At 39.4% G+C, this 26,491-nt stretch overlaps 1 protein-coding gene across 5 annotated transcripts in view; it reads left to right on the top strand.

The window, feature by feature from the left end:
- Positions 1–26,491, top strand: part of RBMS1 (RNA binding motif, single stranded interacting protein 1) — a 216,756-nt gene that overhangs the window by 32,250 nt on the left and 158,015 nt on the right. The window contains exon 2 of one of the 5 annotated variants that reach the window (XM_011947112.1): positions 24,980–25,092. The exons of the other annotated variants lie outside the window; for them this stretch is intronic. Within the exon in view, the coding sequence (XP_011802502.1) occupies positions 25,087–25,092 (6 nt within the window). The 5' untranslated portion in view covers positions 24,980–25,086. The remainder of the gene's footprint in view (positions 1–24,979; positions 25,093–26,491) is intronic. 5 annotated transcript variants of the gene reach the window in all.

The following is a 26,491-nucleotide window of genomic DNA, read 5'->3' on the forward strand; positions in this document are numbered from 1 at the left end:
AATGAAATGAAAGGGACAGGAAGTCACTCCTGTCCCTCCACTTACTTGAATTAAAGTGAAGAACTTCAGGCAAGGCCACAGCCACCCTGCCTCTCACTCAGAAGTTTGAAATGCCACCATTTTCTCTTTATTCTTTTCATCAGAGAATTATTATTGAATTAAAAAAAGAGCACATTTTCTTTTCTTTCTTTTTTTTTTTTTGAGATGGGGTCTTGCTCTGTTGTCTAGGCTGAAGTGCATTGGTGCATTCATAGCTCACTGCAGCCTTGAACTTCTGATCTCGAGTGATCCTCCCACCTCAGCCCCTTGAGGAGCTGGGACCACAGGCATGCACCATCATACCTGGATAATTTTTTTTAAGAGATGGGGACTTGCTGTGTTGCCCAGACTGGTCTCAAACTACCGGCTTTAAGTGATCATCCAGCCTTGGCCTCCCAAAGTATTGGGATTACAGGCGTTAGCTACCATGCCCAGCAAGAAAACCTTTTCTAAAAGGGATAATATTAAGTTTTATTGCTCATTTAACTCTTATTATTGTAGACTAGATGAAGGACAGAGAGGTCAAGAGGATGCTGTATGTCTCACAGGGACACAGGAATAGGGAAGTTGAGGGTACAGATGTTCCTCACAGAGCTTAACACACCTCCTTTCTCCCTACCTCACAACTCAATGTGGTTGTTATATTAGTGAAACCAGAATACGATATGTCAGTGAAATCAGAATAAGATATATTAGTGGAATCAGAATAAGTTGAGTCAAGGGCATCATTAAAAAGAAGCAAAACAGCCAAAGAGGAAATTGTGAAAAAGCAACAGGTTGTCCAATGGCCTGTTAGAAAAGGAAGCAGGCACTGTTGTATAGCGGCGGAGCCAGGACTCCCTTCCCCTGGCAACTAGCTAGCTGATAACCTTTGGTCACACCCCACTGACCTGTGGTTGTACCACAGTTGTCCTATGTGACCTTACCTGAGACTGCTAGTCTCTCTGAACCAGTGTCCTTATCTGCAAAACTGGGGAAACAATGCTGACTTTGCAGAGCTGTTGCCAGGATTAAATATATTGTCATCTGCAAAGCCCCTGGATTGAGGTGTGTGTGTGATCTGTGTTGATTCCCTTACCTCATGGTGACGTGCTGAGTGGCGAAGGCACCTAGGCTGGTCACCACCTCCTTCTCCTCCTGCTCCTCTGACTTGGTGCCTTTCAGAGTCATTGAACGCCCTCAACTTCCTATTTCCCACAGAAAGCAAAAAGCAGATGCCTCTTCAAAGTTATGACCAGAAGCAGGGCATTCACCTTGATTGCCTTGCTTTGGGTAAGGGCAACCACTGGGGGAGGAGTGGAGCCATCACCTGCTTCAGGGAGCATCTGCCTTCTGTGGGCCCAGAGGTTAGTTTTAACCTATGTGCAAGGTTAATGGATTGAGTTGTGTGTTAGATTGTAATTCAGAATTTTCCCCAATTAATGATGCTGGTGTAGGAAAAGCCATAAATCCTCCCCTGGCTCAGCAGGCTTAAGCTTGAAGCAAAGTGGTGTTTAGAGGAAGTTCCTGTGTCCCTAATATATACTTTTGTGCACATTGAGTTCAATCAATATTGATGAACTGATCTCTTAGAAAGAAGATATGTGCGTTAGACCTTAGATCATCTATTTAGTAAATCTGTGGCTGTGCTTGCAGTGTAGTGTCAGACCCTATTGTGAAACATTACTTTCTAAGTAATGGAAAAGTGGGGTAAATTATTTATTGAGAACTTTGGTCATAAAACACCTCCTGGTCACTGGAGGCAATAAGATTAACCATGTAACATGTGAAATAATACATGATTTTGGTCAACAGTTAATAATGATAAATGTGGAGGAGAAAGAGGAAAATGTTTTCTAAATAGGTCAGAAACATAATGCCTATGTTGGTTTATACTTCTGCTTGAAATTTTAAAAGATTAACATGTGTATCATTTTTAGTTATTTGAAACATGCTATTAAGAATTAAGGATTTGAAAGTTTCCCCAAAATATATTTAATCTTTTAAGAATTTGCACTATTAAAAAGATCATGGAGGATTAAGTAAAAGCATTTTAAATGTAAATCTTAGAAGCAGAAAGAATGATAGTACTTTGTGTGGTGTCCTGTTTATTTTTCTAACATGAAATTAAATGTCACGTACTTGGGAAGCCACCCAGTGTTTTCTCTAAATAGTAGATACTTACGGGAAGTAGGAATAAATATGCCAGTGGTAGAAATGAGACAAATAAAGCATGAATTTACATGAATGAAAACCATCTACTAATGGGATTATTTGGAACATAAATACAGACCGACCCTAACCCAAACAATCTCAAAACATAATTGCATCACAAAAAATGATTAGACTGTATGATGCTTATTAGGTCTTTTCTCCAAAACAGTATCCTCAAGGTGCTGCCTAAACTAAGGAACTATTTGAACTCATGCAATTTTTGCTTGAGCACTTCTGATTTGTGGCTACAGAAAAGTCACAGCAGCACATAAGGGCTGTGTGCATCTAAAGTGAATGCAGTGTAAGGGCCTGCCCCATCCAGTTAGCCATTTCTCCACAACTCTGTGCATGTAGTATACATTATTGGCCTTCGTGTTTAAAAAGTGACTTTGGAGATTTTTGTTGTTGTTGTTGTTGAGACTGAGTTTTGCTCTTGCTACCCAAGCTGGAGTGCAACGGCGCAATCTCGGCTCACCGCAGCTTCTGCCTCCCGGGTTCAAGTGATTCTCCTGCCTCAGCCTTCAGAGTAGCTGGGATTATTGGCATGTGCCACCATGCCCAGTTACGTTTTGTATTATAAGTAGAGATGGGATTTTACCGTGTTGCCCAGGCTGGTCTCAAACTCCTGACCTCAGGTGATCCACCCACCTCGGCCTCCCAAAGTGCTGGGATTACAGGTGTGAGCCGCCGCGCCTGGCGTGGCAATTTCTTTTTGTCAGTGTTTTCTGACATCCAGGAACCCAAAATGTGACCAACAGTTTTTATTACAGATCTGAGGAAGTTTTATGGAGTGTGGTTGCCGTATGAAGACCTCTCCATCCTGTGTAAAGATTTAAGTAACTTTAGGAGTAAATTGGGAAGAAATGCTTTTGAATGTAATTTGACGTTGAAAATAGTTTCCGTAGCAAGTTTCTGGATCCAATTTTTAGATATTGACAGTTTTATACCAGGTTCTATGGCTGGCACCTGTAATCCCAGCACTTTGGGAAGCCCAGACAGGAGGATTACTTGAGGCCAGGAGTTCAAGACCAACCTGGGCAACAAAGTGAGATTCTATCTCTATGAAAAATAAAAATATTAGCTGGGTGTGCTGGCAAGGAGCTGTGGACCCAGCTACTCAGGAGGCTGGGGTGGGAGGATCACTTATGCGCAGGAGGTTGAGGCTGCAGTGAGCAATGATCACACTACTCAGCCTGGGTGACACAGTGAGACGCTGTCTCAAAACAACAACTGCCACCACCAAACCAATAACCCAAAAATAATTTTAAAAAATTATGAGTCAGAGAAACCTTTATTTTTTGCGTATTTGTTTTACCCTTATGCAATAATCTGCCTCAAAAGTAGTGAGCTGCACCTGAGAATGCCAGGAAACCACCAAGAAGGTCACACGATGTGTGAAAGTGCGATGTTCAAGCTGTCACCTGTTAGTGCATAGGCAGCCCTGCCCAGCTGATCATATATTGTATGTTGCCTATTTAGCAATCTCTGGTCTGTGCTCTGAATCCTTATAAAATTGTAAGATCATCTTTCATGATGTTAGCATTTCAATATGAATCTGTAATATTATCCAATACTTACCATACAGCAAATACATAAAGCAAATTGTAGCTATTTCTTGAAGCTATTAGTTCTGCAAGAAATGGTTGTGTTTCCCTTCTCCCACCGCATTTACGGCAGTGAAACATGAATCAGGAAGACCACGTTCAAATCTCAGCTCTGCTGTTTACCATCTGTGAGAGCCTAAGTGAGTTCCTTAATATTTCTGAGCCTCAGTTTACTCCTTTCAAAATGAGGATACCGCACGGTGGCTCACACCTGTAATCCCAGGACTTTGGGAGGCTGAGGCGGGCAGATCACCTGAGGTCGGGAGTTAGAGACCAGCCTGACCAACATGGAGAAACCCTGTCTCTACTAAAAATACAAAATTAGCTGGGCGTGGTGGCGCATGCATGTAATCCCAGCTACTCGGGAGGCTGAGGCAGGAGAATCACTTGAACCCGGGAGGCGGAGGTTGCAGTGAGCCAAGATTGCGCCACTGCACTCCAGCCTGGTCAACGACAGCGAAACTCTTGTCTCAAAAATAATAATAATACTAGGCCGGACGCGGTGGCCTGTAATCCTGGTACTTTGGGAGACCAAGGCAGGCGGATCACGAGGTCAGGAGATGGAGACCATCCTGGCTAACACAGTGAAACCCCGTCTGTACTAAAAATACAAAAAATTAGCCGGGCGTGGTGGCGGGCACCTGTAGTCCCAGCTACTCAGGAGGCTGAGGCAGGAGAATGGCGTGAACCCGGGAGGCAGAGCTTGCAGTGAACCCAGATCGCGCCACTACACGCCAGCCTGGGCTACAGAGCAAGACTCCGTCTCAAAAATAAAAATAAAAATAAATAAATAATAATAATAAATAAAATAAAATGATACTACTGCTAATTCACAGGCCTGTCCATCTTTTCAGCCTCTAGTAAGATACACAAAGTCCCACATATCTGGCTAGCTGAAGTTTATTAGAAAAGAAGTGCCAGGTTTTTTTGTTGTTGTTTGGTTGGTTTGGCACACTATCTCTACTATCACTGTTGATAAAATAGCCTTACAGAGAACAAGTACAGGTCAAAGTAGACTTTGTGAAAAATGTATTGAATTGAACTGATTGGAATTCAGCCTGCAGTGGGTGGCTCAAGGGGAGGTTGGAGAAGAAGCCAAATTGGAAGAAGGGGAGGGCACATTGCTGCTGGAGAGGGGATCACTTGGCAGTGAGGGAACAGACAGTCAAAACACAAGAAACAGGAACAGCTCAGAAGAGCATTCCGCTTCCATGTGGTGAAGAAACAAATTGTCCTTACATATCTTAGCAGCTCGGAGGCTGTTTTACAGTAGAGCATGATAGCTAATGTTTATTTTATGCTCATTCTACTGTGAATTATTGAGGGAACTTTAAATTATGCTCAAGCTATTGTGTTTAGAAGAGAAGGAAAATTTACAATATGGCTTAGAAAACTTTCCATTAAAAGGAGTAAGGTAACTATCTATACTGTATTTTATTTAAGCCTTAATTATCTAGATTAAAAATAATTAAAAAAAATTACCTGGAATTCCTTTGCAAAAGTGCCAGATGACCTCACGTACACCTTCTGGCTTCCTGACATTGGATTTAACCGCAATTTCCTCATCTTTCCAATGGAAGGAAAAAGACAACTCACCCTAGAGCTGGGAAGAGATTTAAATCAGACAAACCATAGAAAGCACTTAGCACAGTACTTCTCATGTAGTGTGTGCGAAATACATTAGGATTTATTATTGGTGATGCTATTGTCAATGTTACAACTACTATTTTACCTTTTTAAGTTTGTTTTTTCCTGAAATTATTAGGTCCACTCTTTTCACATTGCCTGTAGGTCCTTGATCTCTACTCCCCTGTTTGATCTGTATCTCTTTTTCTTTCACTGATTTCCCAAGTATTGCTTTTATAATGGATAAATCACTGCCCATAAAAAGCTTGGGAATGGAGTTTATATTACATTATATATATATATATGTGATGGTTATAATTTTCTCTCCATTCTCTTTCTTTCCTTGGCTTGGATGTTCCTTTGGTGTCCTCTCCAGGCAGGTTCACAATTTTCCTCCCAAGCAGTAAATAGTATCCATGCAGCATGACTGCTTGCCAGCCACAGTTAATAAACTGAAGCGTGAAAGTGTGTTCCTGTTCATTTTTGTTCAGTCTGCAATTATATTTCTCTTCTTCTTTCCTCTCACCCTTCTTAGTTGTAATATTTCTCTTGGTTTAACAAAATGTCACAAGAACATTCTAAAAAATAATACTACATGTTATCTACTTTTTGTGACATAATTGTAACTTGAGCAAATTTGTTCGCAACAGAGAGGATTGTGACATTTCTAAACAAACAAAAATAACAGCCTGTACCATGTCTTATATTGCCATTTATAAAACATCAGCTTAGGTAGAAAAGGCCAGGTTTTCAACTGAAGTAAAAATGAAAAATTTGAGTTTCAATTGATATCAGATACTGGTCTTTTTCTTGACAAGAGGCTGTAAACTTTTTGGAATAATAACTCTGATTAAACATGTAATGGCGTGTACAGTGTGGCATTCTAGGAACCAGGATCTGCACCATAACCTTGTATACTTGAAGTATATTATTCAGAGAAACAACTACAGAGGTGGTTTGAGTTTAACTTTTAAGAATGATCAGAGACATATATTTGACTGATACATATAATATTTACTGATGGATGTTCAAATAATTATTATTCTGAATATACTGAGAAATCAAATAAATGGAGAACTTTTCCATCTCACTAATAATTCTACCTAAAAGCAATTTCAATTGCTCATTTCATGGCGATATTTTAAAAATGTTAATCTGATCCTGTCACCATCCCAGCCCCACCCCCACTACCTGAGACCCTTAATGACTCTTTACAGGGCTAGCTCCTTAGAGGAGTTCTAGGTTGACTCGCCACTCCTCTTCTTCACCAGGTTCCAGGCATGCTGGCCTTCACTTCCTTACATACGCCCAGATTGTTCCTGTCTCAGGACCTCCCAGTATATTCTCCTTCTTTTGGGATGCTCTTTCTCACATTCTTTACGTAGTTAATTCCTCCTTCACTTTCACTTTGCATTGTTCCAGTTGCTTCATTAGAGAGGCCCTTCCTGGTATCTCAGGACCTCAAAGTTGCCATCCTTCATGGTCTCCTGTTCTTTCTTTATATGGCACCTACTGCATTTTATAACTATGCATTTATTTGTGTGTTTCTCTAGTATCTTTAGCATCTTATCTGCAACTGTGTACCTAGCACAAACAGTAAGCAGTCAGTAACTGTGTGCTACCTTGGTAAATGCTCAAGTAACATTGCATGAAAAGAGTAAATAATTGAAATGTTGTGTGGTCCTTGCATCTTTTCTATGTCTAGTTTAAACAGTCTACATCTCATGAGGTTTCCTCAAAGAAACTATTATATTATTGTCTTAATTTGAGCAGTAACAACACAGACATGTATTGAGTTATGATCTGGATGTAGCAATAAAGGTAAAGTAGATATGGTTTCTACTTTGATAGAACTCAGTATAAGCAGGAGATAAACATAGAGGTCATTGCAGGGGCTTGTGTTTGGGAGCAAGGTGGAGAGAATAGAGAAAACATTCATAGAGGAGATGACATTGAAGCTTAGTGGGTTGGGAAGGAGGAGTGAATTTTGTTAGCTGGAGAAGGCTGGAAAGCCACTCTTGGCATAAAACTATCATGAGCTAAGGTAGAGGGGCACCAAAGTGTATGCTGGATTCAGGAAATTGGTGAGAAGTTCCGCGTGGCTGAGGGTGCTTGTGAAGAAGGGTGGGTAAGGAGAAGAGTGGTAGGAGATGACACGAGAAAGATAGATTGGATGGAGGTTCTGGGTCATTTGGGTGATTTTCCTGAAGAGCTTGGGTGTTATTCTGTAGGCTGTGAAATGTTCGAAGCATGGGAAAGAGAGAGCAGATCTGTGTTTGAGAAACATGATACTGGAGTGGTGGCAATGCATTGTTGAGCGAGTGGGAAGTGACATAAGAGGGCAATGAATACAAGTCAAATTTGGCAGAAGTGAGGTTGTTATGGGGAGAGAAAGAAAGAAGGGATCACTTTTAAAATTCTTTTTTTTTAAATTATGAAAGTAATGCATGCTTACAGGGATGATTTGGAAAATGCAGAAAATTATTAAAAAGAAAAGAAAGATCATAATATGGTATGTGGAAAGAAAAGCAGAGTCAAGGGGAAATGCTTTTACGATGGCAAGGGTGAGAAGGGAAACTTTTGGAAAGGATCCAGAAGGATCCTCCCTTTTAGAGACCTCTAGTTTATTTCTTTTTTGTAGGCCTTAATTCTATCCATCTGGAGGCACCACAACCTTTTGGATCTCCAGGGTTTTGCACGTGTTGTTTTTCTTCTCTCTGGACTAGTTCCCCCTGCTATTCCGTTCTCCCCCTTTTGCCTGGCAAACTTTTATTCCCTATTCAAGCCAATAGTAATACTAATAATAAGCATCATCATCATCATCATCATAGCAGTAGTTGCAGAAACACACAACAGTCACCTATCCAGTGCTTGTCCCTGTGGTTAGTGCTTTGTTAATCCTTACGTGAGTCCTGTAAGGTAAGCACTACTATTACCGCATCCTACAGATGAAGACACTAAGGTATTACAAGGTTAAGTGACTTGAGCAAATGTAACTATCACAGCTTATCACTTCCCTCACCAAGTTTGGAGCCCCTGTAATGTGATCTCATAAGCTCCTAATTTCTCCTGGGAGACTTTTGTCATGTTCGTACTTGTTTGATGAATGCCAGTTTTCTCTGCTGGACTGTAAGCCCTGTGAGAGCAGGTAGTATGTCTGTCTTGTTCTCTGCTATACCCTCCAGTGCTTAGCTTTGTGATTACCTAGTACGTAGTAGGGTGCTCAGTTAACCAAGCACTTAACACTTTTGATCACCATTCTTGTAATAAGGTCAGTCTAAGCCTGTTGCACTGACCTGTAAAAGTGCACACCTTGGAAGGGAATACAGTTGGCCTTCCCTATCTGCAGGTTCTGCATCCATGGATTGAACAACCACAGATTGAAAATATTTTTAAAAATAAACAACGAATAACAATACAACGAAAATATAGTATAACCACTATTTACATAGCATTTATGTTGTATTATGTGTTATTAATATAAGTAATTAAGAGATGATTTAAATATACGGGGGGATGTCCCTAGGTTATATGCAAATACTATGTCATTTTATATAAGGAACTTAAGCATCTGGGGATTTTGGTGTGTTCTGGGGGTCCTGGAACCCATCTCCCATGGATAAGGAACAACTACGTATTAGCTCACCGTGACAGCCCTGGGACCTATAGATGAGGACTTTGGGATCTCCTGGGAGCTCAGAGGCCTCCAGATCAATCTATACCTTTCTTTCTTTTCCATCTCCTGTAAGTTCCATTAATTCCATGGAGCCTTCTCATAACTGATCTCATTTTCTAGGCCTCAAACTAGATCACATCCCCATGGAGGTCCAGATGACAAGGACTCTAGTCCTGCCATGATTGATACTTAAATTCTTTGTACAGCCTCCTTTAAGGGGTTCAGGTTTGCTTTTATTCAGGTTTTATTTGGTTTTCACTAGATAAATAAAACTTAAATATAAGATTTTATAATTTGAAAAAAAACTTAGATGGAAATAATAAAAGGATGATTTTTTAAGATAATGCTGCATTGGCCAGGCGCGGTGCCTCATGCCTGTAATCCCGACACTTTAGGAGGCCGAGGAGGGTGGATTACCTGAGGTCAGGAGTTCAAGACCAGCCTGGCCAACATGGTGAAACCTTGTCATCTCTACTAAAAATACAAAATTTAGCTGGGAGTGGTGGCACACGCCTGTAATCCCAGCTACTCGGGAGGCTGAGGCAGGAGAATTGCTTGGGCCCGGGAGATGGAGGTTGCAGTGAGCCAAGATTGCACCACTGCACTCCAGCCTGACTGACAGAGCAAGACTCTTGTCTCAAAAAAAAAAAAAAAAGATAAAGTAGTGCCGCATTAAACGTTTTATTTCTGTATTTTGTCTGATGCATTGGGTTTAAGTAGATCTGAAAATTACTAATAAAGAGCATACTAGGGTTATTTTACTACCAAAATGATAAATTATTGATATTTACATTTTAATCCAAATACAGATTATACTTGTATATTCTAAAGGAAATGCTTTTTTTGGATTGGTTTTGGATCTGTTGCTTCTTTATTTCATTTATCAAAGGAGATAAAAACTGTGAAGGCACTGGAAGGTGAACACTTACCAGGGTTAATCATGGATATTTTGAACAAAACAACCAACACTCAAAGAGCAAACATTTAAATTGGTTTAACACAGCAGATAAATTTTGAGATCCTGACTCGTTCTTTGACAATGAATACAAAAACACCAAGAAAATAAACATGTTATGAAATTTTCTCTAGTATTTATTTATTTATTTAGTTAGTTAGTTTTTCTGAGGCAGGGTCTTTCTCTGTCACCCAGACTGGAATTCAGTAGTGCTCATCACAGCTCACTGCAGCCTCAAACTCCAGGGCTCAAGGGATCCCACTTCAGCCTCCCAACTAGCTGGGACTGCAGGCATGCAGCACCATATCTGACTGATTTTTATATTTTTTTTGTAGAGATGGAGTCTCACTATGTTGCCCTGACCTCAAGTGATCCTCCTGCCTTGGCCTCCCAAAGTGCTGGGATTGCAGGCATGAGCCACTGCGCCTGTCCTTTTTCTAGTTCTAGATACTTGAGTTTTTGTTGTTGTTGTTGTTGTTGTTTTCTTATCAAAAATCAGTCACAGTATTAAGTAAAGTATGTAAGTCAGGTCAATGCAAGTTTCAAAATATTGGCTTGGGAGCTACTTCAGTCTTTATCTTTGTCTTCCTGTTTAATTATAGACTGGAAAAGGAAGACAGCGTTTCCTGCTTTTGCAGTTTCCTAATGATGATATCGCAGCTTGTAATGATTTAATCCAAAGGAAGAAGGCATTCTATGTACATCTGCAAAACAAACCACCACTATTACAAACTGGGTTAATGATCTTCAAGTAGTCAAGTGATTTCTACCATTTCACTTTATTTAAAAATGAATACAACTTTCTAAAATAATTATTAGACTAAAATGTATTAGAGCTGATATTATGGAAAGAATATAAGAATAGACAATATTATAAAAGGTTATAAAGATAATTGTTATAAGTCAGTAAAAACTAACTGTTTGACAGCATTTTATGGCTGCTCCTGTTATCATGTTTTGTTACTTTGGGCATGAAAATGAAAGTTAACATAGCCTATGGTCTGATTAGCTTATTTATAAAAATATTTTTCAGTGTTTTACATTTATTCAACCCTCTAAGAGTGCTGAGTGCTAAGGATTCAGTGATGAGTAAGAGTCAGATCAGAGTCTTGGGGAAGGGAGATGGGTGTATCTTCCGCATGGTTATCAAGGGCATCATCCAGTTCTCTGTAAGAGCTACTGCAGCATCTCTTGACCCCCAGCTCTCAGAAGAGCATGCCCCAGTGTCTCTTGATCTTTGGATTTTCAAGTACCATTTTAGCGATCTAGTTAGGAATTGCAGAAAGAATAGACAAAGAGTCATTCATGCTGTCTCAAGTATGAATGGGCATTTGTGGCAGGAATTTCCTGTACTACATTCTAGCAGTATGAAAATAAAGGCCACATTGCTGGCCTCCAGGAACTTACAGTTCAGCTGGGGAAAGAAACAAATATGCAGAATTTCACCACCCAGTGGAGCAGTGCTTTCATCCTTTTATAAGTATCCTTTTCTAATACTGTATATTCTTGTATCATTTTTAAAATACCAGTTCTAATAATATCAGTAAGCATAGACTTTCATGAAGAACAAAATAGAGTTATGGATGTAGCAACCCTGTTTCACTTTCTTCCTGCAGCTCCATTTCTTAGCTTCTTTGCGGTAAGTTTGGAGGCCTGTGATTGAGTTGTGGTAAGTGGAATGTGGGCAGAAGGAACATATACCACATCGTGGCTTGGGCATAAAATCTCCTGTACAAGCCTTCATGATCTTTCTTCACTTTCTGAGGTGACCTTGGAGGTCAGGTGTAGAAGGTGGCCACATTATTGGACCTTAAAGGATGACCGTGTGCAGCTCACTTGCCCACCTAGAAATACTGTCCCTGTCCTTGGAGTATTGAACTGGAATATAAATGAGAAGTAAACTTTCACTATGTCCTTAAGATTTGAAAGTTATTTCTAAGTACTTCATCTGTACTGATTAACACACTCTACTTTGCATTCTCAGGCTGCCTGCCTGGAGTAAATATTAGTTACATGAAGAAGGTGTGCAAGGTATTCCTGGTGGAGAATAGCATGAGGTGGGAAGAAAGCTTGGAACTTTCAGGTGCCAATCAGTAGTCTGGTGTGGCCAGGGCGCAGCAGCAGTAGAGGGCAGTATTCATGACGAGAATGGAGAGGAAAGTCAAGGCAAGCACGTGGAACGTTTTGTGGGATGGGAGAGGAAAGCCCTGTCAACCGGAGGGGACAGCAATCCGAGGAATGGGGAGTAAAATGGGGTGGACAAACAACAAAGAAAAGGAGCTAGCCTGTATCGGGTAATTAGTTTAAAACAGAAACAATTTCTTATAATAGAGATAAGTTTTGATAGTGGACATGTCCAGTGGGTTCTCTCACATACACGATTTCCAAGTATGTAACTTAGACCCTTCCATTGATGTTGATGTGTCCATGAATGTGGACAGAGCATGAGAAAAGCGAAGATGCTGAGAACGCTTGGCCTGAGAGGAAACAGAGAGACCATAATCTCTACCTTCAAGTGTCAGAAAGGATCGCAAGTAGAAGAGGTGTCCTACTTGGCTAAGTGACCTCTAAGGATGAGTTAGAACAAACAGGTAGAAGCGTTGGGAGACAGATGTGGGCTCAGCATAAGGAGGAACTTTGTCATAATTGCCTGAAGAGCAATCGGCCAATCCCGGAGAAGATGGCAAAGAGTTTATGAACAGGAAGAGTTCAAATAGACTGGTTCTTAACATGGAGGATCTGTCATAGACAGGGTTCAAGTATTGGATGAGGCTGGGACTAGGTAACTTTTGGAGCCTTTGCTTATAGTCTCATATTCTTTGATGCTTGTCTGAAATGTAAAACTTTTTGTAGGTGGATGTTATTTAAACTCTGATTTCAATGTGAAGGAAATGTTATGATAATGATATAAGGCTGAAAAACTTTCAAAGAAAGCAAGCTATTCTTGCCCAAATGTCTTTACCTAGAGTTAACCACTTGACACTTAATACTTTTTTTTTTTTTTTTTTTTGGAGCTGATGGATATGCGTTTAATCCAGTTAACATAGCCAGATGGACCTTGCAATGATATCACTGAACGATATCTCCAAGAGAATGTCAGACCTCAGCAGCAAGGCTGTGGGGTGAATGAAAAGGCAGATACTATCTTCCTCTGAGATTTTGGGAGGAGAAACTTTCCCTTAACTCCCTTATTTGTAAAAAACAGATAGCTTAGTTGTTCCTCTGAAACTGTCAGAATTTCTCCCATCACTGCCTCTGAACTGATGGATGGGTATTGGTCTTGCTTACTAAATATGCATTGTAGCAAGACACAACTTTATTTAAAATACCATTAAGATGCAAGCACATTATGGCTACCCTGAAGGCCTTCACTTACAACATGAATTATTCAAATAGCTTCTTAATAACTGCATTGATTTCCACAGTTAAAAGCAGATCAGATTATGGAATCTGCTCAATACCACTTAAATGTTTATAGATGTTAGAGTTGACAAAGACCTTTTAGACACCGATAATTCCTTTCACTGATCAGAATGCTAGAGATTTGGCATTGCTAGTAATGCTTTGTGATTATTTTTAATGAATCAGGAACACTGTAACAGCAATCATTTGAGGTCTTCATTCTTATTCCATTTTAGTCCCAGGGTCATTGCCTGAAAATCTAGTTATGCTAAAAATCTGACCAGAAACTTTTACATTTATATTGATCAGAAGCTTTTATATGTTTCTTTTGTGAAGATCAATGTGGTAAACATGTCTTAACCTGCGTGTATTATTTAATATTTAATATTTAATCTAAATATTTAAAAATATCTATGAATATTTATAATGATAAAATCCAATAAGGTTTCAGTTTCTCTGTTGCTTTTAGTACCCTGTGAAAAGGTAAAAGGGGGCAGGTTTACTAGTATGAGAAGAAATTATAGGTGGAATAAAAATTAGATCTTACATTCTTTCTGATTCTCCCCTTATTTGGAAGTCTCTGGGAAGGGAAATTTCCAGAGTGGATTGATTAGTCTGCTCGGGCTGCCATAACAAGATACCATAGACTGGGTGGTTTAAACAGCAGAAATTTATTTTTTCACAGTTCTGGAGGATGGAAGTCCAAGATTGGGGTGCCAGCATGGTCAGGTTCTAGAGAGGGCTCTTCCTGATTGCAGAGGGCGTCTCCCTGCTGTGTGCGCACGTGTCTTTCCTTGGTGCATGTGTGTTTGGTGCTGGGGTTGGGGGATCTCTTCCTCTCTCTTCCTCTTATTGTAAGGCCACCAGACCTGTAGCATTGGGACCCCAGCCTTTGACCTCATTTAACTTGAATTACCTGCTACAGCCCCTCTCTCCAAATACAGTCATAGTAGGAGTAAGGGCTTCAACATAGCCATTTTTGGGAGGCACAGTTCAGTCCACAGCACAAAGGCAGTGGGTTCTGGAGTCAGACTGCTTGAGTTTGAATGCAATGTGGGGCAAGTTACCCTTTTTGTTTCTCGGTTTTCTGTAACCTGAGAATAGCGATAGTAATTTCACAGCTTTATCATGTTGAATAAATGAATTAAGTAAGACATGCAAAGTACACAGAACAGTACATGGCATTTATAAAGTGCTCAATAAACGTTAGTTATTATTAATAAATATGTTACTAGATATTTGTACTTTTAGCTGAGACTTTATGATTTTATATATGTGGTCTCCACGTACTTTATGTTTACATATCAAATGATTTTTGGCATCAGGATTCAGAGTATGCCTTGAAAAATTTCTCCATGAATCTTGATAGATGCTTAAATATAAGGGAATAGAGTGTGTTCTGTTTTATAAAATGTAGTTTATAATATTTGTAAAGAAGTTGTTCCATTTTCCCACTTAGCTCTTATACTCACACACACACACTGGTTTTCTACCTGTACAATAAAAAACAGAATGTTGTTGTAGACCTTATTACTGTGGAAATCAAAGTACTTCATTCATAACAAGAAATTCAGTAATCTTTGGACTCTTCCTAAAGAGAGTTTGGGGTCAAAGACATCCCCGTTTAGTTAGTGTCTGGGAAAGCTAAGTAGAGAGCAGTTGACATCTTACTAGAAACTACAAGTAGAGTTTCTGCAAGCACAGAAGTACAAGTACTACAAGTACAGAAACTCTACAAGTAAAGTAGAGTGGCCTAATTCATGGGCCAATATTCTATTTCTTGTGTTAATGGAATTTGAATTAAAATGTGACAGAAAGCACACTAGGCCATTCTTGCATTGCTCTAAAGAAATATCTGAGGCTGGGTAATTTATGCAGAAAGGAGGTTTGATTGACTCACAGTTCTGCAGGCTGTACAGGAAGCATGGCACTGGCATCTGCTTAGCTTCTGGGGAGGCTTTGACTCGTGGCAGAAGGCAAAGTGGGAGCAGGCACTTCACATGGCGAAAGCAGGAACCAGAGAGAGAGAGTGGGGGTTGGGGGAGGTGCCATACACTGTTAAATGACCAGATCTCAGTGTGAACTCAGAGCAAGAGCTCACACATCACCAGGAGATGGCCCAGACTATTCATGAGGGATCCACCCCCACGATCCAAACACCTCCCATCAGGCTGCACCTCCAATATTGGAGATCACATTTCAGCATGAGATTTGGGTGGGGACAAATATTCAAACTATGTCACATGCTTAACTGATTCTCAAATCTTTCATGATTGTCATTATACTATGAGGCTGTCTTCAGTTCTTCTGGGCTCCTTCTGAGTCCAGAGGAGGAGCTATGGAGCTGTGTTCCCTTTCTGCATAAGTCAAGGTTTTGTTTTGTTTTTTTTTAAGACAAGATCTCACTGTGTCACCCAGGCTGGAGTGCAATGACGCAATCTCGGCTCACTGCAACCTCCGCCTCCTGGGTTCAAGCAATTCTTCTGCCTCAGCCTCCCAAGTAGTTGGGATTAGAGGAGCCTACCACCACGCCTGGCTAGTTTTTTTATTTTTAGTTAAGGTGGGATTTAACTATGTTGGCCAGGCTAGTCTTGAACTCCTGACCTCAAGTGATCCACCCGCCTCTGCCTCCCAAAGTGCTGAGATTACAGGCGTGAGCCACCACGCCCGGTCTCAAGGTCATTTTTATTTGGCAGGCAGGGTTTAAAAAGAAACAAGAAAGAGGAAAAAAAGAAAGAAACTGCCCATGAGTTCCCTTAGTGCCCTTTCTAACAGGCAGTTGTTCCTTCCTGCCTTCTGCTGCCTGAGTTGGGCCTCCTGTTGCCTCTCTATTCCATTTCGAGTACAGGAACAAGTCATGGATATTTTACACTTAGAAACATTTCATTCTAAATAGTTGTACTTATGAGTCAAATTTTAAGACTTTCACTAAAATTAGAACCTAAGAGTCTTTTTATATCTGAGCTCCTGCTTTAAAAAAATCAAAGTGAAATATTTATATAACGCAAAGTCTCTAGCTGCTGTAGGATGTGCAGTTTAAATGATCTATCCTTGTAATACTTCTCAGTATTGGGATGGCTAGTTCTACTAGAATATTGAATGCAGCAGAAAATAAAATCAGCATGGCGTGGGCTTGTACAACTTACATGTAAACTAAGGTGTTTAAATTATATTTCAAATACACTGGATACTACTATTTCCCAAACTACAGGCAAATGTAGTACTAAGAAGCAGTCTCTCTAGGAAAAAAATGAAATGTTATGCCTATTTATATACTAAAAATTTAATTTGAATTGAGTTATAAACCCAAATATAAACTCAGAACTGTAAATCTTCTAGAAGAAGACATGGAAATGTGTCATTGTGACCTCAGAGTAGGCAAAACTTTTTTGCACATGACACAAAAAGCACAAATCATAAACAAAAAAAATTGAGAAATTGGACATTATCAAAATTAAACTTTTCTGCTTACCAAAATATGCTATCTTTAAGAAACTGAATAGACAGGTTCCAACTTGGAAAATGTTCATAGCTTATATATCTGACAAAGTATTTGGATCTGGAATGCATAAAGGATTTCTACAAATCTACCATAAAAAGACAAACAATCCAATTAAAGACTTGAAAAGGCACTGCACTAAAGAAGATATATGAATGGCTAGTAACCTTGAAAAAGGTGGTTCACGTCATTAGATATTGGGTAAAATGCAAATTATAGCCATAATTCGAGACCATTTCACATTCACTAGAATAGGTAACATAAGAAAGACAGCCAAAACCTAATGTTAGGGAGGATGTATAGCATTTGGTATTCTTAATCATAGTGGGAATGTAAAATGGTCTAACTATATTAGAGAACTGTTCAACAGTTTCTTATAAAATTTTTGTCTCACTCTGTTGCCTAGGCTGTAGTGCAGTGGTGTGAGCATAGCTCACTGCAGCCTCAAACTCTTAGGCTCAAGAGATCCTCTTGCCTTAGCCTCCCTAGTAGCTGCAACTACAGGCACATGCCCCTATATCCAGATAATTTTTTAAATTTTTTGTAGAGATGCAGTCTTGCTATGTTCCCCAGGTTGGTCATGAATTCCTGGGCTCAAGCAGTGCTCCTGCCTTGGCCTCCCAAAGTGCTGAGATTACAGGTGTGACTCACTGTGCCTGCCCTCTTAAAAGTTAAACATACATTTAATACATTTACCTTGTATGATCCAGAAATACCACCCTTAGGTATTTACCAAAAAGAAATAAAAACATAGGTTCACAAAAAAAGACTTACAGAAAGATGTTTTGCAGCCTGATTTATTTATTTATTTATTTATTTATTTTTTTGAGACAGAGTCTCTCTTTCTCGCCCAGGCTGGAGTGCAATGGTGTGATCTTGGCTTGGCTCACTGCAAGCTCTGCCTCCCGGGTTCATGCCATTCTTCTGCCTCAGCCTCCCGAGTAGCTGGGACTACAGGCGCCCGCCACCACACCCAGCTAATTTTTTGTATTTTTAGTAGAGACAGAGTTTCACCGTGTTAGCCAGGATGGTCTCAATCTCCTAACCTCGTGATCCGCCCGCCTTGGCCTTCCAAAGTGCTGGGATTACAGGCGTGAGCCACCGTGCCCGGCCTTTAGCAGCCTTATTTTTAAAGCCCCAAACTGGAAGCAATCCAAATGTCCATTAACAGGAGAACGGGTAAACAAATTATCTTAAAATGTCATACTACTTAGCAATAAAAAAATAACAAGCAACTGATTGGAGCAACAATATTGATGACTCTCAAAAACACGCCAAGTGAAAGAAGCCAGTTGCAAAAAAAGTCTATCCTATGATTTCATCTACATGAAATCTAGATACAGGCAAAACTCCTCGATGATGACAGACGTCAGACAGTGGTTGGAGAGGGCATTGACAGGAAAGGGACATGAGGGAACACTCATGGAAGGAAATGTCTCTGTCTTGTTTTCAGTGGTGGTTACACAACTGTATATGGTTGTCAAAACTCATGAACTGAACACTTAAGATCTATGTATTTTATTCTATGTTAATTATATATCATTTTTTTAAAAAGCAAAAAGAATCTACCTTCCCCCACTAAAATGATTGCACACTGATGAATAATCCAAGATGGAAACCTAGAGGATGTGAGATGTTGTAGGTGAGATTTCTTGGGAGAAGGTGATAGCTGCCTACAATGTGCACAAATACATCTGTGCTATAAGAATCCCTAGAAAGAATGTTACAGAGAGTGATCTCGAGTCAACAACCTACTAAGGAAATGGAAAGGGAAAGTACTGTACATTTCCATATCTGTACCAGCAGATCTAGGGACATCACTGGAGAGGCCATTTTAGAGTCACTAGATTTTGGTAAGGGTTGGGGAGAGATGGGGACGGGCTTTGCTAGCAGTAAATATGGCGACTCTCATGCCTCATCCAGTGGAGAAGGTGGTACATGGAGATCCTTCCTGGGGTATTTCAGGTGTTCTCCAGCTTGGGAGTCAAATGATGGATGAAAGATCAGCTGGTGAGTGTATGCTGAAGGTGTAACTGAGGTGAAAGCATCCTCAAGTCAGGGATGCTGGATTCATTTTAGGTGTCGGAATTGTTCTTGTACACTGTTTCTTGAGGCCAGGGATGTTGGGTCCTGCCTCAGATAGGAGGTGAAGTTCATGTGGTCAGGCTTCCTAATGGAGAAAGATAAATCCTTTATGTTCACAGTTACAAGAAAGTATTGAGCCTCCAAAGATTGCCTTTCGTCTGCATAAACAATAGACTTTTTATATAACTTGATTCCCCTATGGAGTCTCATAATGATCTCAAAGAATATTCTTGACTTCTGAATGCTTTCAATGCTACTGAAAAGAAAAAGGACTTGAGAAGTCAGAGAGGGTATCAACATCAAAGTGATGTCTTCCCTTCCCACAATGGTAGGAACAGGAGGACCTAAGGCATTTCTTAGTTTTTGTCCAAGTCCTGTCAAAAATCTCAGCTAATCTCCCTGATCACAGGAGTAAAAGTGGTAGGAACAAGGTGATTCTCCTGCCTTTTAAGAGTCAGGCTTTTAGAAACGGTTTTAGAGAATTTCACTTGTATATCATTAATCCCTTAAATGAGGTAGTATCTAATATGGCGATAATTGGAACTTGATTTTAGAAAAACTGTGACATATAACTCAGGTCCCTTGAAAATCAGTGCCTGTGATTTTTCCTGAATGACAGCTATGTGTAGCACAGGCAATATGGACCATTCCTTTGTATCTGTAGCCCTCAGAATTTGAACATTTTCTATGTTATACATTCTTAAGATGCAAAAATGTTCTGAGACAGTGTCCATCAAACTCTTGGGAAGTGGATCCAGAAGAAGTGTCGTATTCACATACTGCCTTTGTTCATATTGTTACGGACATTTCAAGATTCATTTGTCAGCCACAAAGTTGGTCATATTTCAACATCTGTTACTCCTTCACTGTTACTGATAGAAAGATGAAGATTCTGTGTAGTGAATGCTTGATTGGAGTGTTGACATTTCTGACAGAACTGGCAATTTTTGAAATTGAGTGAGGCATTAGGTAGACAGCTTTATGGATTGTATATTACTTTCCTATGGATTATATACTATTCTTGCTAATTGTGCGAAACTGGGAGGGACTTCAAGAAAAATGAGAACAATCTAGGCTTTGCACTTCTCCCTTCCCAAGAGTTCCTTTAGAAGGGCTCAGGTGGCAGCAACAAACTAGACCAAAAATGAAGCAGGTGGCAGTAGTGGAGGTAAGTTAGGTGTCCCTAAGGGCAACCATGAAGTTCTGGAATGGTGGCCTTTGGGATAGTAGTTGTCAATTTGCTATTCTATTTCTATGTAACTTTTCTTTCTTTCCTTTAACATCACTCTTCCAGGGTCCAGGCTAAATGAATGGGGCACCATACAGTAGGTTTTACCTTGGAGAGTATTCCCTTTGAGCATTGTAGACTTCTCTAGCTATGCTCCCCAGGTTTATCTGGTTATTTTTCTTCTTTGCCCTTCAAATTTCTGTATAAAGACCTTAGCTGCAGATTCTTTTGCTAAACACATTGTCTTCAAATAGTGTGAAAATGGAGGCTATGCTTTTCCAGGAACCCATTACTCTGCTAGCTCCTTTAAAATTTTATTTTTAGTAGGTGGTGGCAATAAGAATGAGACAAATGTAGCAGAAAACCTCAGGGATGAGCTTTCTGTCTGGGTGGGCCTTTTCCATGACAGCAGCACCCTCGGAAATATTTGTGTTCAGCCGTATTTAAACTTGAGTGAAAACGGACAACTGAAAAGTTAGTTCTTGTATTAAGAATGAAAGAAAGAGAAATTACTACTTTTCAAGTTACTTTTAAAATTCAGAATAAAAAGGAGAAGCAGCAAGCTTGGTAATCAAGTAAAGTAATAGATAACATATCAACCCAAAACTTTGTGGCTTAAAAAAGTAATGATTTCTTATTTCTCATGATTCTGTGGCTCAGGAATTTGGAGGGGCGGTTGGCTGTTCCACATGTCATCTGGGTGAGTTAGTGGGCTGCATTCAGCAGGCAGCTTGGATGGGCTAGAATATTAGGAAGGTTTACCTTTCAATAACTGGTGCCTCTTGCTTTGTTGTTAGCATTTATGTCTCTATATGGATAGCTTGGCCTTTCTCACAGGTCAGTGGTCTCAAGATAGTTGAACTTTTTACCTTGTGGTCAGCTTCCAAGAGGAGAGAAATAAGCTGCCAGGAGCAACATCACCTCCACCACACATTATTGGTTAAAGCAACTCACCATGCTAGCCCAAATCCAAGCAGAGATGAGGTAGATTCTACCTTTTCAGGTGAGTACCAGAAAGGAAGGAATTGACAGTGGCTCTTTGGAGATTATCTGTCACAGTTACTTACATATTTTACTTAAGTTGAAAGGGACCACTGTAGCAGTTAAACTGGTGACTTTAACTTTTTTCCAGTCAAGTAGCAATCATGAAAGCTTTATTGATAATCTCGTGGACTCATGGAGGTGACTTGATGAATCCTGTAATGTTCATCAGAACGCCTCCTGCTCCTCTGTACCCCAGTCAAATTATCCATTCTCATTAAATAATAACTTGGCTATTGATGGAACAGTTACACACTCTACGTCGTTAGGATACTATAATGAATGCATTCTTGAGTGCTAGGAAATTTAGGCAAAGATTAATTTAGTCTGGACCTAAAATAATTCAAGATTTTCTGTCATTCTATTTCAGTTGCTCATATAACTTCTTGCTTTTCCATACTTTTTATATGAGGAGTATAGGTTTCTTTCCTCATAGCCAGAGATGATCTTGAAAATAAGTGCCTTTTTTGACAGAAATAATAAGGCTGGAATTCTAACATAAAAGGTCCTCCCAAATACAAAGAAAAGCCTAAGGCTTGGACAGTCTAAAAATCTGCCATTCCTATTGTATTCCAAATATTAAACAATAAAATATACTATATAATTGTCACTTTATTAAATACTCTGAAGAAAGAGACATGGAATAGCAATCAGAGGACTGATGTTCAGGTCACCTTTGGCAAATCACTTAACTTCAAGCCTTTCTTTTAATCTATAAAATGAGGAGAATAATTTCTTCTCCACCTACCTCAGTGTTTGTGAAACTTAAATGAATAAAAGTATTTAGGACCCACACATAAGGCATAATAACTGTATGATTAAAAAATTGTTGGTATACCAGAAAAAGAGAGAAAAAAACCCAATTAAATATTTATATGTCCCTCATAAGGGGCTCATGGTCTCAATAGAGTGTATGTCCAGTAGGTTATTTAGTTAAGGCATAGTGATAGTTTAAAATAACCCCACTCTTTCCATAGAAAGTTAGCAAGATCTTTCTTTTCATTTCTGCTTGGTTCTGCTTATTCTATAGAAAGTTGGGGTCATGTTGAACTGCCCTGGCTAAAATACCAGTCCCCTTTAAATGTCTAATTCCTGGAAAAGCTGGGTGACATGGCAGAACAGTAACAATAGGAGTCAGGGCTGGGCTTGTCTTTTCTGCCCTGGGATTCTTACCATTTCTGGCTGTCTTTAACCAGGAAGTCAAAGCTCCTTTTATTTATTTGTAGTCCAAGCTCTTTTTCATGGCTGATTTAGTAAAGATTTTTAAAGATCATCAGATAACCATCAGATAAAAATAATTCTAGACTCCTGCTGGCCACAAGATAATTGCCATATTTGACTGATCTTAAACAATAGTTTCATTTTTTGGGATTTAGTTAATTATAAGCCTGTGCTGTCTAATATGGTAGCCACAAACCCTATTTAAATTTAAATTACTTAAAATTAAAAATTAAGTTTCTTAGTTATGCTAGCCATATTTCAAGTGCCCATTAGCTGCATGTGGCTAGAGGCCACCGTATTAGCGCAGATGTAGAACATTTTCATCATCACAGAAAATTCTAATGGGTAGCACCGTTAGAGACTTCTTTCTAACCTGTGCGTTGCTGTTTTTCTTTCTTGCTATCTCCGTCAAAGGCTCTTTCTTTCATGTTTATTTGTTTTAGGTGAGCAAAGTTGGGGGAAAAGGAGCTCACACTCATGCCCTATTGTTTAGTAATGTTGATGAAATAGTTGGTGATTTGATGGATTGAAACTATTGGCTAGAGTTAGATTTTGAAAATATTTTTGAATTTAATATATATGTATTGCCCAAAGCAGTAGTTGTAGAGGTTTTTATTTGGTTTTTAAATGGACTAGAATCCTGTATCAGCTAAACACTTCTCATGAACTACCGGCTACAGTTTTTCTATTGAATGTTATTTCGTTACTTTTAAAAGTTTTATTTTATGACAATCTCCTCTACTACAGTGAAAATTTGGCTCCTGTGCTCATATCGAAGTCATTTGAACTAGTATATGCCCTTTTCTCAATTTAAACGCAATTTCTAATCCAAGATCCATTCAGATCTTGATATATGCCAATTAAAATATTGACTTTAAACAAAAGGGTCATAAAAAATGTGAGATTAAAATGATTAGGAGCTGAGTCCTTATCACATAATCCAAAGTAAACGAGGGTTGCACAACGCCATACTTGAGGAAGCACACTTCAGTTGCATAGACATGTTCCTAGATATTCCAAACTGCTTTGAAATTATAGTGCTTTGTGTTGAAAGATTGATATTAAAATATACTTGGAAATTAAAATTCACTTTATGATGAATTGTAGCTAAAAGGCTTTAAGATAGCACTGTGAAGATATGATATGTAAAAGAACAGTCTCCAAAGCCAAGCCACATTTCTGCGAATCAGAATCAGAAAATTTTGTGTAGGCAGTGTGGCTTACCAAATGTGTCTTTCATAAAGGAAGCCTATTTTTCACTTTAACATTGACATAAGTTATGTAAATCCAGGAATCAAAATTATACCTCAGTGTCACTTAATGTTTGTTATTTGGACCAAATTTCAGTTGGTTTAATTGTGAAACTGAAAATGGAATTTTGTTGCTGAAAACTTGAATTCAGTGAACTCAGGTTCTCATAACTGTGAACAAACTTGTTGTAAAGTTTTTTTGTTTTGTTTTGTTTTTTTGGAGACAGGGTCTCACACTGTGGGCCAGGCTAAAGTGCAGTGGCACAATCTCAGCTCACTGCAGCCTCAACCTCCAGGCTCAAGCGATCCTCCTACCTCAGCGTCCTGAGTAGCTGAGACTATAGGCGTGCACCACCACACCTGGCTAGTTTTTGTATTTTTTTGTAGAGACAGGGTTTCGCCATGTTGCCCAGGCTGGTCTTGAACTCTTGAGCCCAAGCAATTCACCGGCCTTGGCCTCCCAAAGTGCTGGGATCACGGGTGTGAGCTACCTCACCCAGTCTAAAGATTTTTTTTTTTTTTTTAACATTCATTTCAAAACCAGTGAGAGTAGGTGCTCACCCAGGAGATGTGACCAGTTAACTAGGAGCCAGGAACCTCAGAAGAGAAGAGTAGCTCATAACTCAGCTTGCTGGATCCAACATGATGATAATTCTTTCAGGACTGGGAGACTAGGGTGATTTCCCAGGTCTAATTCTGCTTTGTTCTGGGTAGTTGGGCAGGCTATGTAGTATATCCAGAATTCCAAACCATTAAGTGAAATGCTTGTCATTAGTGATACCCAGTCATTGTTTCGTGACACACCAGTGTGTCACAAAGATTTCCTGCAGTGTTTCAGTGAGCCTCGCTTTTCCCAAAGCTCTGGCTCCTTCTCTGACACATTGCCACCAGGTGGCCTGTGTGACCTTTACTCCCTTTTCCTCACCCAAACATCTTACATTCTTTATACCTTATATCTGGATTTAGGAAAAGACTTCTTCTGGACAGTTGATTTGCAGTTCCTAATCTGAGTTCTTACACAGTTGCCAAGCTATTATTGCTGCAAGGAGTTAAATTAGTTTTCACACAGTAGTTCTAATAGTTTATTGTTAAAATGTCATTTATTTAAGTTAAGCATTTCCAATGCCCCATTAAACCACTGTTTCTTTTATTTCCTGGAGTTTGGAAGGCATTTGGGAATACCGAGTGAAAAGAAAGAGCGAAGAACAGAAAAGTGTTAGTGGGATGGCAAACACCGGGAACACCACTGTTTCCAGTGGGCCAGAAAATGTATGTATAAATCTTGCCCGTTCTTAGAGGCACTTTCGGATTCTCCTCCACAAAGCTTTCTATGGTCACCATTTAGAGTCAATCTCCTTTTCCCTCTTCTCCATGGTATGTTATTTAGTTCTCTTCATATTACTGATCAGTAATCTGATCAGAGACCGATCAGGTCTGCTTTGCCACTTGGTCATTTGTGCATGTCTTTTTCTTACTGAAACTGTCAGATTCTTCTTTGTATCTTCAGAAGTACATATAATATAATGTACCATATGTAAGTTTATATGTAGACATACATTTTTAAATTATTTAAATATAATAGATTCATATTCAATAAATAGTATTGAATACCTATTCTGTACTATACAAAACACTGGTGATAAAACAATGAGCAAAGCGGGTACAACCCCATTTCTCAAGGAACTTTTGTAATGAGGCAGAAAGGATGGACATTAAATAATAATTTAGATTGCAGCTTGGTGAGTCCAGAAAAGGAGATATACAGTATGCTATTTGAGGTTTATATAACAGGAAGACCAGCCTATTCTGGGGATTAAGAGGGAAGATTTTCTGGTATAAATAATCTAAGCTGAGCCTTGAAGAATAAGTTAGAGTTAACTAGGCAAAGAGGTAGAGAAAGAGAGCATTCCATGCATAGAGAATGGCATGTGTGAAACATATTGCTGGATTGGTTGCCTTGCAAGTGTAAGGAACTGAAAGTCTAGATTACCTGGTTTTTAGTGGTGAGGAAGAGAATAGTGCACGATGGTACTGGAGGAATAAGTATGAGTCAAATCTTGCAGAGATATGTGGGCCATGTGAAAGATTTGATTCTTTAGCCTAAGATCACGAAACAGACTTTGGAAGCTATCAAGTAGAAGATGCTTAATCTACAGTTATCTTAACAGCCTCCCAGTAGATTCCTGGCTTCCAGCCTCTGTAACTTACATTTATACTTATTGTTCTCATTTGCATTGCGACTGCTGTGGGAAACGAGGAAGTAGCATATCTTCTACAGGTAATGAGAACCTTCTACAGGTAATGAGGAAGCAAGTGGGATACTTGCTTCCTCAGAAAAGAATCTGGCTAGTAGGTTGATTCAGTCTGGATCCAAAGCTTCCAAAACTTGAATTTTATTCTGTCTTGAATGTGGACCATTTAGTTTATTTTGAAAATTCGATTTCTAGCAGGTTTTCAGAATAAACTAACAAATCCAAGAATGGCCTGGGTTACCTAGGCAATAGTCTAATAAAATAGTCTAATAAAATTAGACTATTGCCTAGGTAACCCAGGCCATTCTTGGATTCTTATGAGAAACATTTACTTATGAGAAACATCTCTCTTAAACTGTATTGTTTTTAAGCACTCCAAGATCTTGGCCAGGATATTTAACTTTTGACCTAGTTTCCCAC

Source organism: Colobus angolensis, unplaced genomic scaffold (genome assembly GCF_000951035.1).
Source record: "Colobus angolensis palliatus isolate OR3802 unplaced genomic scaffold, Cang.pa_1.0 Scaffold259, whole genome shotgun sequence".
Classification (NCBI taxonomy): Eukaryota; Metazoa; Chordata; class Mammalia; order Primates; family Cercopithecidae; genus Colobus; species Colobus angolensis.